The 17,715-nt window shown below is 26.1% G+C and overlaps 1 protein-coding gene across 1 annotated transcript; it reads left to right on the top strand.

The window, feature by feature from the left end:
* The first annotated feature begins 11,820 nt into the window (after positions 1 to 11,820).
* Positions 11,821 to 17,715, top strand: LOC114189245 (uncharacterized). The gene is made up of 10 exons (XM_028077967.2): positions 11,821 to 12,129; positions 14,232 to 14,265; positions 14,371 to 14,434; positions 14,524 to 14,569; positions 14,674 to 14,772; positions 15,316 to 15,384; positions 15,476 to 15,626; positions 15,894 to 15,994; positions 16,381 to 17,200; positions 17,294 to 17,715. The coding sequence occupies exons 1-10, from the start codon at positions 11,824 to 11,826 to the stop codon at positions 17,533 to 17,535; spliced, it is 1,932 nt and encodes a 643-aa protein (XP_027933768.2). The 5' UTR covers positions 11,821 to 11,823; the 3' UTR covers positions 17,536 to 17,715.

A 17,715-nucleotide genomic window follows, 5' to 3' on the forward strand; every position in this document is an offset into this window, starting at 1 on the left:
TTTTATATATATTTTTTAAAATTTTAATATTTTTAATATATTTTATGTATGATTATTTTTTAATTTTATACATCTATATTTATATATATAAGGACATTTTTTTTCACATCTATTTTTCCATTTTACCTTATAAATATTTTTGAAATAAAAATAATTATTTTATTAATATTATCTTTTAATGATCATTTGTTTAATTTAGCCTTTTTTTATTTGATTATTTTTAAACTTAATCATTATAAATGAAAATTAATTATAGTAAAATTATAAAAATTATTTATATTTAACTTTGTAATTATAATAATAACAATAATTATAATTTTATTATTTTTTATTATCATAAAAAGTAAATACAATGTTTTTACTAGTTAATATAAAAATTTTGGGATTACTCTTTTGGTTTTTTTTTTTTCAAAATATCAAGTTGGTCCTCCACTTTTTTTAGTCTCAATTTGGTCCCGATTTTTGAAAAAATAATGCAATTTGGCCCTTCTTTTGTTAAATTTCTTGAATCAGATTAAGTTTTTTTCATCAAAATTGAAGTTGTGAATAAGGACGGTTTCTTTTGTTGGAGTAATTGATATAATCCTAATGTCAATTTTGATGAAAAATCTTTGCTCCACTTCAAGAAATTTAACAAAAAGGATTAAATTGCATCAATTTTTAAAAAATTGGGACCAAATTAAGACTAAAAATATAGAGGACCAACTTCAATTTTTTGGATGAAAAAATTGACCAAAAGAGTAATTTAACCAAAATTTTGGCATCCCCAAAATATTGGCCGAAGATCCATCACTGTCTCTCAACAAGTGTCCAGGGACCTCTATACAGGTGACCAGGGACCTCTCAGCAAGTGTCTAGGGACCTCTCAACAATTGTCCATGGACCTCTCAATAAGTGACCAACAACCTCTCAGCAAGTGACCAATGACCTCTAATCAAATACCAGAGACCTCTCAGCAAGTGACCAGAGACCTCTCAGCAAGTGACCAGAGACCTCTCAACAAGTGACCAGGGACCTCTCAACAAGTGCCTAGGGACCTCTCAGCAAGTGTCCATGGACGTCTCAAGAGGTGACTATAAACCTCTCAGCAAGTGATCAAAAACACCAGGAACCTTGTAGCAAGTGACCAGAGATCTCTAAGCAAGTGATCAGGGACCTCTCAACAGTGAACAAGGACCTCTCAACAAGTGACCAGGGACCTCTCAACGAGTGACCATGGACCTCTTAACACGTGATCAGAGACTTCTCAACAAGTGATCAAGGACTTCTCAACAAGTGATCAAGGACCTCTAAGTAAGTGACCAGGGACCTCTCAACAAGTGTCCTGGGACCTCAATAGAATAAGATAGCAATTATATCTTCGTAATAATGAAAAAAAAAATTATTTAATTGAGAAATATAAAAATTAGTTAAAAATAAATAAAATTTACTCAAAAATTAATTAAATTTATTTTATTTCATTATATTTTATTAATCTAAAATTGATATTTTAATTTATAAATTTTCTTTTTAGTTTTTTCCTTCGAACTTTAATATTTTGGATGAATATAAAGATATACCTGAATATTCAGTGACTAAAGCAAGTATTTTCAACTATGAAAATTACAAAATATAAATTAAATTTAAGAAATAAATAATAAGGTGTTTAAACTTAATTAATATAAGTTTGTTCTTGGTGCATAGAGAAGTAATAAGAGTAAAGCATAATTTTTTTTATTTCGTACATCTATACAAATCCGTGTTCCGCGTACAGTTGCTTTCCCACAGGGCTTATGTCCATATTTAATGAAAAATATTAAGATATTCATTAAAATAATAAAGTTTTTGTTGAATTTAACAAATTAATATATTGTAAAAAGAATTAATTAATGATATACTATTTATAAACATATAACATCTTTTATCAGCAAGTAAGTGATATATTAATGAACTCTCATTAAAAAAATTTGAAAAACTAACTCTATAATTAAAATTCGACAAAGTTATAGGTTTGAAAGAGAATTCAAGTCTTTTTAAATTATAATTAGTTTTATTTTTAATTTTAACAAACTGAAAGCTAGTTTTACGAGTAATAATCAAGTAAGTTCTAACCTACTTATTTCCTCCTTAAATTCTCCAACTCTTTAAACTAATCAAAAATAAGTTCTAACCTTCTAATTTAAAATACTCTCATATTCTCCTATACTTCTCTTAATCTTAAAATTAAGTCTACTTCTCTTAAAACTAAAACACATATCAATAAGTAATTTCACATCTCCTAATGTTCTCCTATACTTCTCTTAAAATTAAGTCTACTTCTCTTAAAACTAAAACACATATCAATAAGTGATTTCACATATGTAATTTTTGTTGCAACCTAAATCGTGACGGGATGACGAACTAAAAAAAAAATTCATTTAGAAAAACAAGATTTAAAGTCGTCACCATAGTTTATTGCGAAAAACCATAAAAATAAAATAAAGTCTACGAAAATCAAATTTAGGGCCCGGGAGTCGCTTACATACAGGGAAGTTATTAGCACTCTACAACGCCCGTCAAAAGACGGTACCTTTAATTAAACTTGCAAAATATATGTATTTATTTTATAATATTTATTTTTCCAAAAAAAAAGAAAATAAATTGAACAAATATATTTTTTTCAGTGAAAAGGACGCTTAGTCATACGTATTCTCATTAAAAAATGAGAGATCATACGTAGTTCTTTTCAAAAAAAGATGGATCAAATTTTTTAATTTTTGGAAGTTGTCTTTTGACATTTTTGTAAAATGAATGTCATGCGACGTGTCGGCTGAGTTGACACCAAAAACATTTCTCATATTTTATTTTTAAAAATGAGTACCGTGCGACGCGAGCGGTCGATTAGACATCAAAACATTTATATGATTTCTTATTTTCAAAAAGAGTGTCGTGGGATGTGAGCAGTCGATTAGACACCAAAATTATTTTTATAATTTTTGTATTTTGAAGAAGAAGTATCATGCGATGCGAGCGGTCGATTAGACACTAAAAGAAAAAATAAATAAGATAATTTTAAATTTTCATTTATTCTTATTTTTATCAATTTTTTTAAATTTTTTTTTAATTTAAAATACTTTTATTATTTTAGAAAATTATGTGATTGAAATATGAGATTTAATTAGAAATTAGTAAAATTGAAAATAGAAAATGGAAGTGCATAAGTGACTATGTGGGTGTAATGAGAAAAACTACACACGAAAATGAAGTGCATAAAGAGAAACGTGTGGTGCATAAAGTTTGATTTCACACTTATGATTTTGGAACAATATATCCCAACGTCACAAGAATTGCACTATATGATAAAAGAAGTTGTTGGGAGAATATTTTTCTCGATCGATCCCACAAATATTGATGACAATATCATAAGGAAAATAAGAAAAAATAATTTATAAAATAAATAAAAATTTCTTCTATTTAAAGATATGATCGAATATAAATATTTTTAAGTTTGTAAGCTATCAAAAGGTGTGACTATATTATAAAAGAAATGAGATATAAAGAATCAACTAAACAAAAAAAGGGAGATGAAAATAAAAAAGTGACTGAGGTGATGCTACATAATAATATACGGAGAATTATATTTTAACAAAGTTTTGTTAACAAACTTTTGATAATACACAAGTCACAACACTCTAATAGATGAATGAAAGATTTTATGTGACTTAGAAAAAGAAGAAAAATGTTTAGTACGTTGAAAAGTAAATTTTGTAAAAAAAAATTGTCAAAATATCATAGTCTTAATAATATAATAATTTATTGAAGAAGGGTAACTTGAAAATATTTGACTACCATTTCATAACTATTATATAAGTAAAATAGTCTTAATAAAATATAATTTTTTATATTTCTAAAAAACGGTAAAAATAGATAATGACGACTTGTCCTAATTTATTATATGTATTCTTGTAAGGATTTTACGATATGAAGTCATAAATATATTATTTATATGCTTATATAGGGTAGATTCCTCTATATATTTTTCTTATAGTACTAATTAATATATTTATAGGACATTATAATTGAGATTTTTATAAAAATAAAATTAATTATTTCAAATTTTAAAGAAATAAAAAATAAAAATAAAAGTTCACTTTTACTAACATTAATATATTTAAGTTTTAAAACTTTTGATACCTAAACTAATAAATTATAAATTAAATATCACTTAATAATTTTTGTTTGATTCATGTTTATTAATTAAAATGAATATAACTTATATAATAATTGCAAAAAAATAATTAATCATATATTTAATAATTACATTGAATTCATTAATTGTACATTTTAAAATATACAGTTACTTTAATATAACTCTCACTACAAATTTGCTTTAAGACAGTTAGTTTCACTAACCCTTGCAAAGGGACAAGAATCCTTTGAAAAGAGATTAATTCGATTTAGTCCATCTTAAAATTCAGTCATGTCTAGCTTATCTATCATTTAGTCTTAAAAATATCTGTTTAATGGTTAGTGAGTTAAACATGTTAATACACCTTAAATTGAAATAATTATTTTTTACAGTAAAAAATAACTTTTATAATTTATTTATATATTTAACAAAACATGGTATATAAAAATAAAAATCACATAATTAAGAATTGTAAATCATATATAATACATAATATTTAATAAATTCAAGGATAAAAAAAAGGAACTTGTGTGGTGACCAAATTAGCCCAGTTTCAATACTTTAGGGACAAGGCTTCCTCTAAATCCAATCAATTAAAGTATTCCCTTCGCACTGTGATTTGAGTTTCTTCATTTATATAAAAGAATTATGTAAATTTTACTATAAATGTGGATGCACCTTTATATAATATTGACTTTTAAAAAGAAGTCGTAGATCATTAATAATCTGTTTTCTCAAATGTATATTATTCAATAATTTAGTAATTATATTTAATTAACAATACAATATATATTATAAATAATAATTGTAATTAGATGCTTTAATTATATATTTAATAATCACATTAAATAATTTAATTATTTTTTATATTTTAATTAATTATATTATTTCTCAATGGTATTTTAAATATATTAGTCAGGTATAACATTTAATTAAATTAAAATGTAATTTTTTAAAAATTGAAGATGGAATCAAAATTGTAAATTTTAAAAGATAAAGACTAAAAAATAGAAGAGAGACCAAAATTAAAATTTAATCATCAAAACTATTTATAATGTGTGTGCATAATATATATATATATATATATATATGAACACACAGGCGCGCGCGACAATGATTTGATTTTTTTATTTTTTAAAAATTTAAGTTAAGATTAATAATAAATATATAATTAATTTTTAAAATAATTATTAAATGTAAAATTAAAAAAATAAAATGTGTCACATTTTTTAAATAATAATTTAAGACAAAAGAAATTTTTAAAATAATGTTTAAAAATAAATTATTTATAAAATAATTAATTTTAAAATAATTAAAGGTAAAATTATAATTTTACATTTCGAGTTATGTTATATATGGAATGCATACATGAAGAAAAAAAGTTATATAAACTAAGCCAGATGATAACTACACACTTTTCAACTATTCTAGAAAAATAAAGTTAATCTTATTTTCTTTTCTTTTACTTCCTTACAAAATTAGTAATTTATATTTCTCTTTTCATTCAAATTATAGATTACACGCATCAAATAAAGAAAATAATAATATCAATGATGCATTTAAATAAATTTATGAATTAATATAAATATGACATTTTAAGTTATTAAAATAAAATACCATAATAAAAAAATGTAAACATAAGCCGATAGTACACCTGTTTTCATTAGTATCTCTAGTTATTTTTATTTGATTGAGAATTAAAAAAAAAATACTCAACTTATAAAAATTGAACTTATATGATTAAAAGGTAAAAGTTTTATTTTCACTTCATATAGGGAAAAGTTTCACTTATGAATGCAAAATGATAGATTTTACTAAATCATCCTTTATTTTCTTTTAATTCACAAACTTTTTTGAAACATCTTTTATATATACATTTTCTCTCTTCCTTTTGGACTCTTTGTTCTTTATTGGTAGTGTTTCTTCACTGCTGCATAATCCAAAAGGTGCGTTCTCTATCTTAATTTTGCTTTATATTCTTTTGAATGTTCTCTGTTGATGATGTTCTTCTTCTTTATTATAAGCAAACGTGATTTTTTTTTTATAATTTTCATACGAATTGATGTTACAAGATTTATTAGATGGTAACAAGGTATGTTAGTAATCATGGTGCAATGATTATGTTAGAGATTGTGATCATATATGGGTGAAGTGAAATTGAGAGTTATCTTAGTTATTTTTTTCTTATATCTTAGTCACGTTTTTTCGATTCATATTATAAGTATAATGGGATCCTCAAATTTAAAATATGTAGGACATGTCATATAAACTTTGTCTTTTGAAAAAAAGAAAATGAAGTAACTGATTAGAATTATGTGAAATGATAAATAATTTCTTACATGTAACTAAAATTTGAAATTTCGTTTTAGTACTTTCAAAAACTTGAATAAAATTGACTTTTGATATTCAAAAATTAAAGGTTAAGAAAAAACAAATACTTAGCTCTCAAATTAGATATAGTATTTGTACCTTTGACAAAATTATTAACTAAGTAGATGTCAGAAATAGTACAAGTGTGAGTCAAAGTTTTACATTTGATAAAAAAGTAAAGTTAAACATTATATAAGATGAAAGACTCATAAACTTTATTGTCCTTGAGGGGAGATTGTTAAGGAATAGTCCAAGTGTGAGTCAAAGTTTCACATTGGATAGAAAAAACAAAGTTAAACGCGATATAAAATGAAAGGTCTATAACCCAATAACCTTAAGATTTTGGGTTAAAAGTAATGTCAAATGCCTTATATGTGTAAGACCAAAGTCATATATATCTAAAACCACTATAACCACCATATGAACTAAATAGGGTTAAATATGTTTTTGATCCCTCAAATTTCAGTGAAATTTGGAATTAGTCATTCTTTGAAATTTTTGACCAATTTAGTCTTTCATCTTTAGAAATGCATGAATTTAGTCCTTTTAACCAAATTTTATTAAGTTTATCTAGTGTTTCATGATAATATTTGGTTTTAAATTTTTTTAACTAATTTAATCTTCCACCTTTAGAAGTGCGTGAATTTAGTCATTTTCACCAATTTTTATTAAGTTTATCTAATGTTTCAAGCGTGTTTTATGATATTGTCCTATCCTGATAGGAAAATGATTTTTTGACTACTAAATTTTAACAACTTTATCTTACAACCTTAGGTAGCATTTTCTAAATGGTTATCCATTTCTCCATTTTTTCATTCTTAATATTTCAAAACCACTTAGAAGATGACACATCATGTTGTAAGATAAAGTTGTCAAAATTGAGTAGTCAAAATATCATTGTCCTTTATGATAATATTTGAAATTAATTCCAATTTTAATTGAAAGTTAAGAGACTAAAAACATATTTAACTCGAAATAAATATATAAACCCGTCTGTAGATAGTTAATTTGGTTCTACATGTGAGGTATTGCCTTTAATTCATGAATGAATATTATTTTTATTTTAAATATATGAAAAATTAAATATAAATTTTATTATTTTTTTGTAGTAAATAATTCTTCTTTTTGTAAATTAATCACTTAATTTTTATTTATTTTAATTTGTATATTTATTTATTAGTTAAAATGAAATGTTATAAAATTAACTTTGCATTTATGAAATCATTACTTCTAATTACTATTATTCATGAATATATTTGAAAGTAATTAATTTATTCATTCAGTATTAGCATTAATATAATACTTACAAGCATTAATATAATACTTAATATTATAATTAATATTAGTTTATCAAAATTTTATAATAAATAACACTGGTATAGAAAATTAACTCTTCATTAAAAGCAATCAAGTTCATTAAATTTAATCACATACCATCATGTGAAACTATTGGAAAGTTGAATATCGATACCAACCAATTCTAGTTCACTTTATTATATATTATCAAATTGTTACTTCAAGTAATACTAAACTCAATTTTATATCAAGTAAGATTTTGAATTCAATAATACAAATTATCTAATAAGTTTTCTGAAAGATATTATGTTCGCAAAATATTAATTTTATAGCGTTAGAAATAATATGGTGTATATTCATTGTTTGTTGTCATTTTTGTGATTGAATTATTATTGATTATATCATATATTACTATTTTGTGTATTTATAGCGTTAGAAATTATTGTTGATTATAATAATTATTATTGATTTTATTAATTTATATGTTACAAGAATATCTCTTACTATTTAATAAAATTATTAAAACAAATAAAGAAAATACAAAAAAAAAATCTTAAATAGTAAAAGGATTTAGTTGAGAACGTGAATATTGAGAGAAGCAAAATTGAATTAATTATTTAAAAAGACAAAAAAAAATACTTATTTTACTAAATTATTATAGACGAATATTTTACAACAAAAAGATGTTAGTTACTAAAATTATCATTACTAAACTATCTTAATAGTAAATCCGTAAATTATTAGTTTGTTCTAAGCTATTTTTTTTAACTAGAATTGAAAACATACGTATTTTGTTGTTAAAAGTTGAAATTTAATTGTTATAGAATGATACATTTGCTTCAAATATTTAAGTTTAAGCAAATATTTGTGTTTGTGGGGCTCTCTTATGTGTTTTTGGTCTTACATGTGAGAATGATTGACTTTTAACAAAATCAAACAAAACGTCTTATATTAAATATTTTATATTTTTTTTATCATAATTCATTTAATTTTATGATATTAACATAAAAAAATTAAGAAAGTTTTCTAGAAATTAAATGTAAATGTTTTTGACACAATATTCAATGAAGCATTTAATTATTGACCATGTGTGAAATTTACGTTACAGTTTGTTAATAAACTTGTGCATTTTCCAATGTTCATATGTTAGCAGCTAAATGTGATAATATCCTAGAGTCTTTAGTGGAGACAAAGACTTTGCAGAACTTGGAAAATCTCTAGCTTTGAAGAGGTTTCTTCTTCTAACTTTTTTTTTATGAATGTTTCCATTTTACCATTTTTTGTGTCTTGTAGATTAGTGATACAACTCTTTATGGGAGAACTCATGAACTTTCTTGTTCAAATTTTTACACAGGTTGATGTCGTTTCACTGTTTAGGTATGTTCCTTTGACCAATTTTTCATCAATGAATAACATATATAATTCATGGTTGAGTTATTTATTTTGTGACCATTTACCATGGTTTCATTTTGTCTCCCAACATGAACTATGTCCATGATTAGACTTGTTTAAAGTTCTCTTGAATCACATTCCTAATTATTTTTTTTAAATATATTTTTGGTCCTTTAACTCTTAGTGAAAATTGGAATTAGTCAATTTTCGAAACTTTGACCTAATTTAGTCCTCTAACTTTAGAAATATGTGAATCTGAACATTTTAACTAAATTTTGTTATGTTTATTTCACGTTTCAAACACATTTCATAATCATACGGGAGTTAACATTGAAGTGAAAACATGTCAAACAATGTTAACAACTTTAATATATCATGAAATGCGCTTGAAATGTCATATAAACTTAATAAAATCTGGTTAGAAGACTAAATCTACGCATTTATAAAGATGAATGACTAAATTAGTCAAAAATTTCAAAAAGAAACTAATTTTATTTTTCACTAAAATTTGAGGAGCAAAAAACATATTTGATTTTTTTTTTTTTTTTTTATGTATCCTTCACTCTCATGTTTAATCAACTTCTCACTTGATCTCCTTTCAATATGTTCTTGAATTGAGTTAGTGATTAATTTCTTTTCAATGTGTTCTTGAATGACTTAATTTGGATTAACATCAATTCCTTCATACCATAACCTTCTCTCATTTCATGTGACTTTTTATGTCGCTAACACGGTGATGACTAAAAGTTTGAATTCACTTAGTGATTAGTAAGTCAATTGATTTATTTCAAATCTCATCAAAATGATTTTTTTTAGTAATTTAAACTACCATTTAGATTTATTAATTTTATTATCTTTAGTAATTTCATAGAACCCTAATCAACCCAAGTTCATATTAGTATAGAAAATAATGTTGTGTAATTTTATAGTCTTATATATTTTTTGTTTTGTAATTCAATAATTCTTAAATTAAAAAATATTCACAGGGTTAATTAAGTTGTAAAAGAAAACTTTACATTGATTGGTTTTAACAAAATACACAAATTGGTTTACATTGAAACAACTAATCATGAACGCATTATCCTTTGGTAAATATGTAATTGAAGTGATAGATGTATCATTTTATAATTGGGCATTCTTTATTTATTTCCCAAATTTATTTTGACCAATGTCATAACTTATATTACCAATTTGTAGGACTAAGAAGGTGTTAAATTGAGCTCAATCAAACTTGAGTTGTAACCTACTGAAAACTAATTTAGCTTGAGTTTAGCTCAAATTTTAAATAATTCTTTTTTAATTTTAAATCACTAGACTTTAGTTGAGTGAAATAATCACATTCATGCAACACATTCACACATAAGATAAAATAGTTCAACCCAATAATTTTATGGCATAATCACATTCTGCTAATTTACTCCTTTCTTACAACAAATGGGTATAATTTAACTCCAATTATGCTTAGGAAGCATCTATTAACCAATTTGATACACCCAAAAGGAGATTTATCTATCATACAACAAACTCATACATTATTTCAATATTTCACAAACCAACCAAACACAAATTTTAGTTTTAATCAAACCAAATGTATACATTTACTCAAGCTCAATCAATCACATTATACCACACAAGCAAAATCATACATATAAAATTACTAAAGTTTCTAGTTCTCACATGATACCCTAATTACATAATAAAACCCAAAATTGGAGATTTGAGAACATCTTTATGATCAAAGACAAATAAAAATTCACTTTAAACTATTTTGAGTCATGTCCATTGGATCGGAGGCCACATGCACTTTAAAATGTTCATAGACTTCAAAAAATAGCAAAAAGTGAACTTAGTTATTTTAAAAATTAATTATTTTATAAATAATTTTAGTAATGGTATATGTATGATTGTGTTTGTGTGGTATAATGTGATTGATTGAGCTTGAGTAAATGTATACATTCTGATCGGTTGAATGTGCAGAGTTTTCCACAAGAATTTTTCCTATGATTTATGATCTTCAGATAGATGAAGGATGGAGTCAGAAATATAGAAAGATGACTGAGAGATATGTCTACTTGTGTGCATGTATATAATATCATGTGCTCATATACATGCACTATTCTACAACACAACACTTTATATAAGCTAACAAAATTGTTCAAACATAATTTTAGTGTTTGAAAATTTTGAATGATTTTTTTTTCATTTAACAATTTCATTGAAATGAATAAAAATATAGGCACCTACATATTATAAACTCTTTATTGTTACTTATAACTTTTCTTAAATCTTTTTTTACATTACACAATGAAATTGATCATACCCACTTTTATTCTCTTACCTTGTTAAATAGTACATTCATCGTATTTCTTGATTGAAATTAATACATGTTATGTGACATTATTATTAGCTTTACCTGTTTAAATGAAAATATGGAAAATAATATGTGAAATAATTATAACAAATCAATTTTTAAAGAAACACAATTAAAGATAAATTGAATTCACACATTTCAATTTTTTATATCAAAATTAATTAAAGAAAAAAAAAATAACATCTTCAAAGTCAATGACATAAATAGAATGTAGAATGCAAAGTTTAACCTTTTAAATGTATGTGTTATGCATAAAGGGGTTAAAGGAAAACAAATGAGATCAGAAGATGAAATAGAATATAGAGACAAAAGAAGAAGTAGTAGAATTATTGCTTTAGAGGAAAAGAAGAGACAAGAAAGAGAAAGAGAACTAGAATTGGAATCACAAAGGAAAGACAATTCAATCAACCATGACACTAGAAACAAAGGAAAAGGAAAAGCAACAATGGAGGAACATGGTGACTTGTGTGATAATATTAATGAAGATGAAGAGAGATCAACCAAGAAGAGACGCAAGAGCAAAGAATTTTATCAACTTATCTCTTCAATCAAGGTGTGTCTTTATAATTTTGAGCATTTTAACTTGGTAAAGCATAAATTAGAAATGTTATTCCTAAAATACAAGTATTGCATACACAAAAAAATATAATTTTGTTGATTTGATTATTTAATTGATTTTATAGCAATTATGATTGTACATTTAGCATCTTGAATTCATTGTTAACAATATTCTAAGTTGAGGTACATAACTTACAAATATAACATTTTTTTTATTTAAAAACAAACCATTCATAACTAATTAAAATGATCATTAATTTTCTCTATCTCTACTACATTCAAGTTCATCTATTCTAATCTTAAAATGCAATCATAACATAATTACGAAATTAAACTTAAACAAAAATAGTAAGCAAATGTTTAAATTAACACATGATGCAATCAAATACAAATAATTTCAACAATTGTTTATAAAGGTCACATAAAAAAATTCTCATAAAATAAATAACCACAAATTGCTTTCAAAAATATAGCAACAAGTTGATTTCTACATTTCTAGTTGAATATTGATGACTCTTTTCTTTAATTTAATGTATGAAACCTCAATCAATTTTTTTTTTCACCATATGATAACTTTGTCTATCAGACTCTGTGTATAATTGGAGTTTAAATATTTCATCAAATCACCTAACTTAATATTTATGTCACATCTCAATAATACTTCTTGGTAACCATTGACACTCATAAAATTAATAGAAAATTAACAAAAACCATTTTTATATTCAATTTGAAAAATGATATTAACATTATATTAAAAAAATATGAAAATGTGAGTGATAAGTCATGAAATGAAATTGATTGTCAAAAATTACACTAATAATATCAATTTTGAGTTTTTATAACTCAAAATTTCAAAAAATTCTCACAAACAAAAAACTCAATATTCTATAAAAAATCATATATATGATTGCATTACAAGTACATCATTACTCCCTAAATTTTATAAATGTTCTCACTAAGTATTTAATATCTACTAGTGCTACCATTATTATTAATTCCTCCACATGCATCATTATTTTCCACATGGAGATTTAATAACTATTAAACTTAATTAAAAACATAATTAAAATTACAAAGAAAAGTCAAAATTATATTGACCTCTGAATTTCATATCATAAAATCATTACAACAATACCACTCTAGTGATATTAAGACAAAAAAAAATGAGTTAAACTTTCATAGACACTTTAGTAATCTCTTAGTTTTGCCATTGACACCCAAATTTTTTGTCATAAAAAATAAGAAAATTTTGAATCCTCTATGTTAGCTACCTGGTGCGAAATAGGTGTTATACGAAAGAAAATGACAATGTTTAATCACAAGAAAAACACAAGATCTTAATAAGATGAAAGTTGAAAATTAAAGTACATAACTCAAGATCAAGAAAATTGTAATCGATGCTTGTATAATAAAGAACAAAAGAGTTGTGATACACACAAAAAAGCGCTAGATGATTTTGTCAAGTATGAATGAATAGAAGACTTCATTAACAAAAACATATATTTAGAGATGAAGGTACTAAGACTTGGTAGTACTTAAAATTTTGGTTTTATTCATTTTTCTAATTGGTGTGCCTTAATTCTTTTTTACTATGTTTAGTTACTAAATATCAAATTTTAAAATTATAGTGAATTTTCAAAACTGTTTTTAGTTCCTAAAGTTTACATTTACGAAGTTAAAAATTGCATGTTTTTCAAATTATTGGGACAAAAATTATTTTTACCTTTTAAAGTTTTGAATATTAAAGTCAAATTCACTCTTAGAGACTAAAACACAACTAATTCTAAATATATTGTTTCTATTTTTCTTTTTCTTTTTGTCTCAACCATTTAACAAAACTTAAGTGAGGGCAATTGTTTCTCTAAAGCAACAAATGATCATGCTTTTGGTTAATTTATTTGTCTCCTTTTATGCATCTATATATTTTTCTCAAAAAAACACCTTTGACATTATTCACTTCTTTCATACCAAATATCAGTTCAATACAATTTCATCTGCAAACTTTTTATTAAATCTGTGATATACTAAGTTAGAGTTTCCTTTACAAATTTCTGATAAGCTTTTATCAATTTTTCTGCCACTTCAAATTCATTACAGGAATTGGAAAGACAATCCACTTCAAGAACAAATGGTATGCTTCTAACTATCTCAAAAAGTATAAGTATTTTTTGCAGTTGCTCTTGTAAAATGTTATGCTTCTAATAACAATCATCTTGCTTTTTACTTTTACATGCAGAATCATCATTGAATGGTATCCCATTGAAGAACACCCTTGAGATTATTATCGATTTTTTACAAAGGTGAAGAAAAGCTTATATTATGTTCCATTACAAAGATTTCACTGAAACTTATTCATTGTAAATAATTATAAAGTTGTTTGAATGTGTAGGAAGGACCCAGATGAGCTATTTGCTGAACCAATCAATCCTGATGTGGTTTGTTGTTTTTCACTAATTTTGAAGATTTAATTAGTTAGTTCTTTTTGTGTTTGATAATTGAGTTTTAGTAATCACATATATTTAACATACTTGCTCTGAAGGTGAAGAATTACAATGAAATTGTGAAGCAGCCAATGGATTTTGCCACAATGAGAGCCAAGCTTCATGAGAATATGTATACAGACCTCAACCTCTTCAAGGTTTGAAAACCATTTGTTTTCATAGTTTCTCAATTTTTTGTTTTTTACAAACTCTAGATAGGAATAGTGTAAACAAATATTCTTTATGTTTAATTACTCTTTTAGTTCCTGTTTTTGTCCAAAAGTGTCAAATTAATCTTTTAGTTTTTTTAAGTTTCAATTTGGTTCCGATTTTTAAAAAATTGATGCAATTTGGTCTTTTTTGTTAAATTTTTTTAAGCGAATCCATGGTTTTTTATCAAAATTGACACTATCATTATGTTAATTACATCAATAAAGCAAATTATATTATTAACAACTTCAATTTTGATGAAAAATTCTTGATCTGTTTCAAGAAATTTAACGAAAAGAATCACTTTACATCAATTTTTCAAAATTTGGGACCAAATTGAAACTTAAAAAAGCCGGAGGACCAATTTGACACTTTTGATCAAAAATAGGGACCAAAAGAGTAATTAAACTTATTTTGTTACTCTTTATTTAGTTGAGAACAATTTCCCTCGATACCAAACTAATGATTTATTTTATTTCAATGATTTACAGCTTGATATCCTTCTAATATGCTCAAATGCAAAGAATGTTCATCCCAAAACCTCAATATATCATGCAGTGGTATGACCAAAGTAGAAAGCTTTTTTGAGCTATTCAAGTTATTATTCACTGTAAAGTTTTAAACTGCCTTTGTTCAACTAATATCTTTCAGGCTGAAGACATTAGTAGGCATGCTAAGTTCATTTTTGAGGCTCTAGATGTTGTTCCTCAACATCTTGATTTGGACTCTTCCCTTATGAAGAGACGCCCAGGTAGAAAGCCAAAAAATTGGGAACAAAAGACCTCACAGAGGGATTCTACTGGTATGAAAACCTGCTCCTCAATTCATGTAGATGTAATCTTAACCACTGTTATATATTCCTCTTTCTTAGAAAATAACTTATTGCTCTCCTTCTTCTGATAACAAATGTGTGATAAACATCATTTTCATAATCCTTAATACTAAAGTTTCATGATCATACATAGTTAAAGAGCAATATGTGAGCAAAGATAACAAAATTGATAGTTTCAGTTATTATTATGAAAATTAGTAGTTGATATTCCAACAGATCAAGGCTTTGTTAATACAGGGAGACAAAATTTTGCTTATCTTACAGAAGTTGGAAAGAGGGACACGTATAAGCCGCTGGTTTCAGAAGTCCTGTGTGGTGGTAATATGCCTAACTTTCAAGTAAGTTCTGTTTTTCTCCCAAACAATTACATGAGTTAGTGATCTATAAACAATAATAGAAGTTGATTGTAACTGAGTAATATTTGGGAGAAGTATAACACAAAACATTGAATATGGAGTAAAGTAGAACAAAATATGAGGTCATATTTGCACATAAACTTCCTTATTAGAACATTTCATTCTAAACACTTAAAATTTGATTTGATGATGGCTATAAATCAGACAAAATGGACATGTGATATAATACAACTTTCACATACAACTTTTCAAACTAGTATTACTTCCATGTAGTTGTTATTTCAATTCTTCACCACTTGCCTTAAAACCAACTTCAGAATTTGGGCTAAAAAAACTATTACCATTCATAATGCATGCTGCTATTTTAGGTGAATGAAAACCAATTGATGTACAAAGAAAGTCTACTGCAGTTTGTGAAGGATTTGGGACCAATCGTTCAAAGGGTTGCGGCCAAAAAACTTGAACCACTTCAGCATCAACAACTTTGCTTTAGTAGCACTTCATCCCAGAACCTCCTGGCAAATGCTTCTGGTTCTCAAATTAGGCATCAACCAACTCCACAGATACCAACACAACAAGACACTCTCAATGCTCAGACATTTCCTCTTGCCCTTCCCTTTCTCAATAGGTCACTTACTATTCCTGGTTCTGCAACTCCAAAAAACAACATTCTTAATAACACCAGGAACTTCAGGGGCATCTCAAAGGGCAAACTGGATTCTCCGGTTGACCATGCTTCTTCTTCTGTTGGACCTATTCAAGAGGAAACTAACCGAATCCACTTTGGAGTTAACAAAACAAGCAACAACACTAGAGAGTGGAATACCTCAACTGGTGTTCCATACATGTTAGCCAATGGAAGCAGCACCAGCACCAACAATGTGTTTTCTCCTCACCATCCAACAAGCATAATCTCAGGGTTATCAGGCAACAGAAATAGCATTTCGGGGCAACCACTCATGCCAAGCATTTTGTTAGAAGACACCATGTCTTGCATGAGAAGCAACATCATTGAGTCATCTCTTGTGAATCAACCAAGGCCGAGAGTCTCGATGTATGACATGCCTAGACACAATCTTGCAGAGTTGTCTCTGGTGAATCAGCCATGGAAAACAAACGCCATGTTTAGCATGATTCCCTCAAGGGTAACCCCTTGGTCTCAACCAATGCAAGGAGGCTCAATTCCAGGTGAGAACCGCTCAATCATAACTATATTTTTTTTTTCCTTCTTTAGTAGCTGCCAACATTCTAATCATTCAAACACTTCATGGTATGGTTTAGGCACCTCATTTCAAGCCTTGTTGAATTCACCAGACTTCAACAACAGCAGTTACACAATGCAGGCAAATCTCGGTCAGGTCATGCACCAAACACCTAACATGCAAATGCAGTTAAGGCAGGAATCTGTTCCTCCACAGGTACCAAATTCATCATCAGCATCAACATCATCTGTACAAGAGGCTTCTTCAGAACTTCTTGGGGATACTAATTATAAACAAGTTAACTTAGATCTTCATCTCTAAGTGTGGAAACTAATGGATTCGATTCATAATATTAGTTTTGTCACAGTACAACATGCGACATATCTTTGGTGCTTTTGTACTACTGGTTTGTTCAAGTAACAGCATTGTAAATTTTGCAGATTTGATTTTTTTATTCTACCATTCCCAAATTGACTTGTTATTGAGACTAAATATGGAACA

This window comes from Vigna unguiculata, chromosome 6 (assembly GCF_037176805.1).
Source record: "Vigna unguiculata cultivar grain cowpea cultivar isolate G323 ecotype 2 chromosome 6, ASM3717680v1, whole genome shotgun sequence".
NCBI classification, from domain to species: domain Eukaryota; kingdom Viridiplantae; phylum Streptophyta; class Magnoliopsida; order Fabales; family Fabaceae; genus Vigna; species Vigna unguiculata.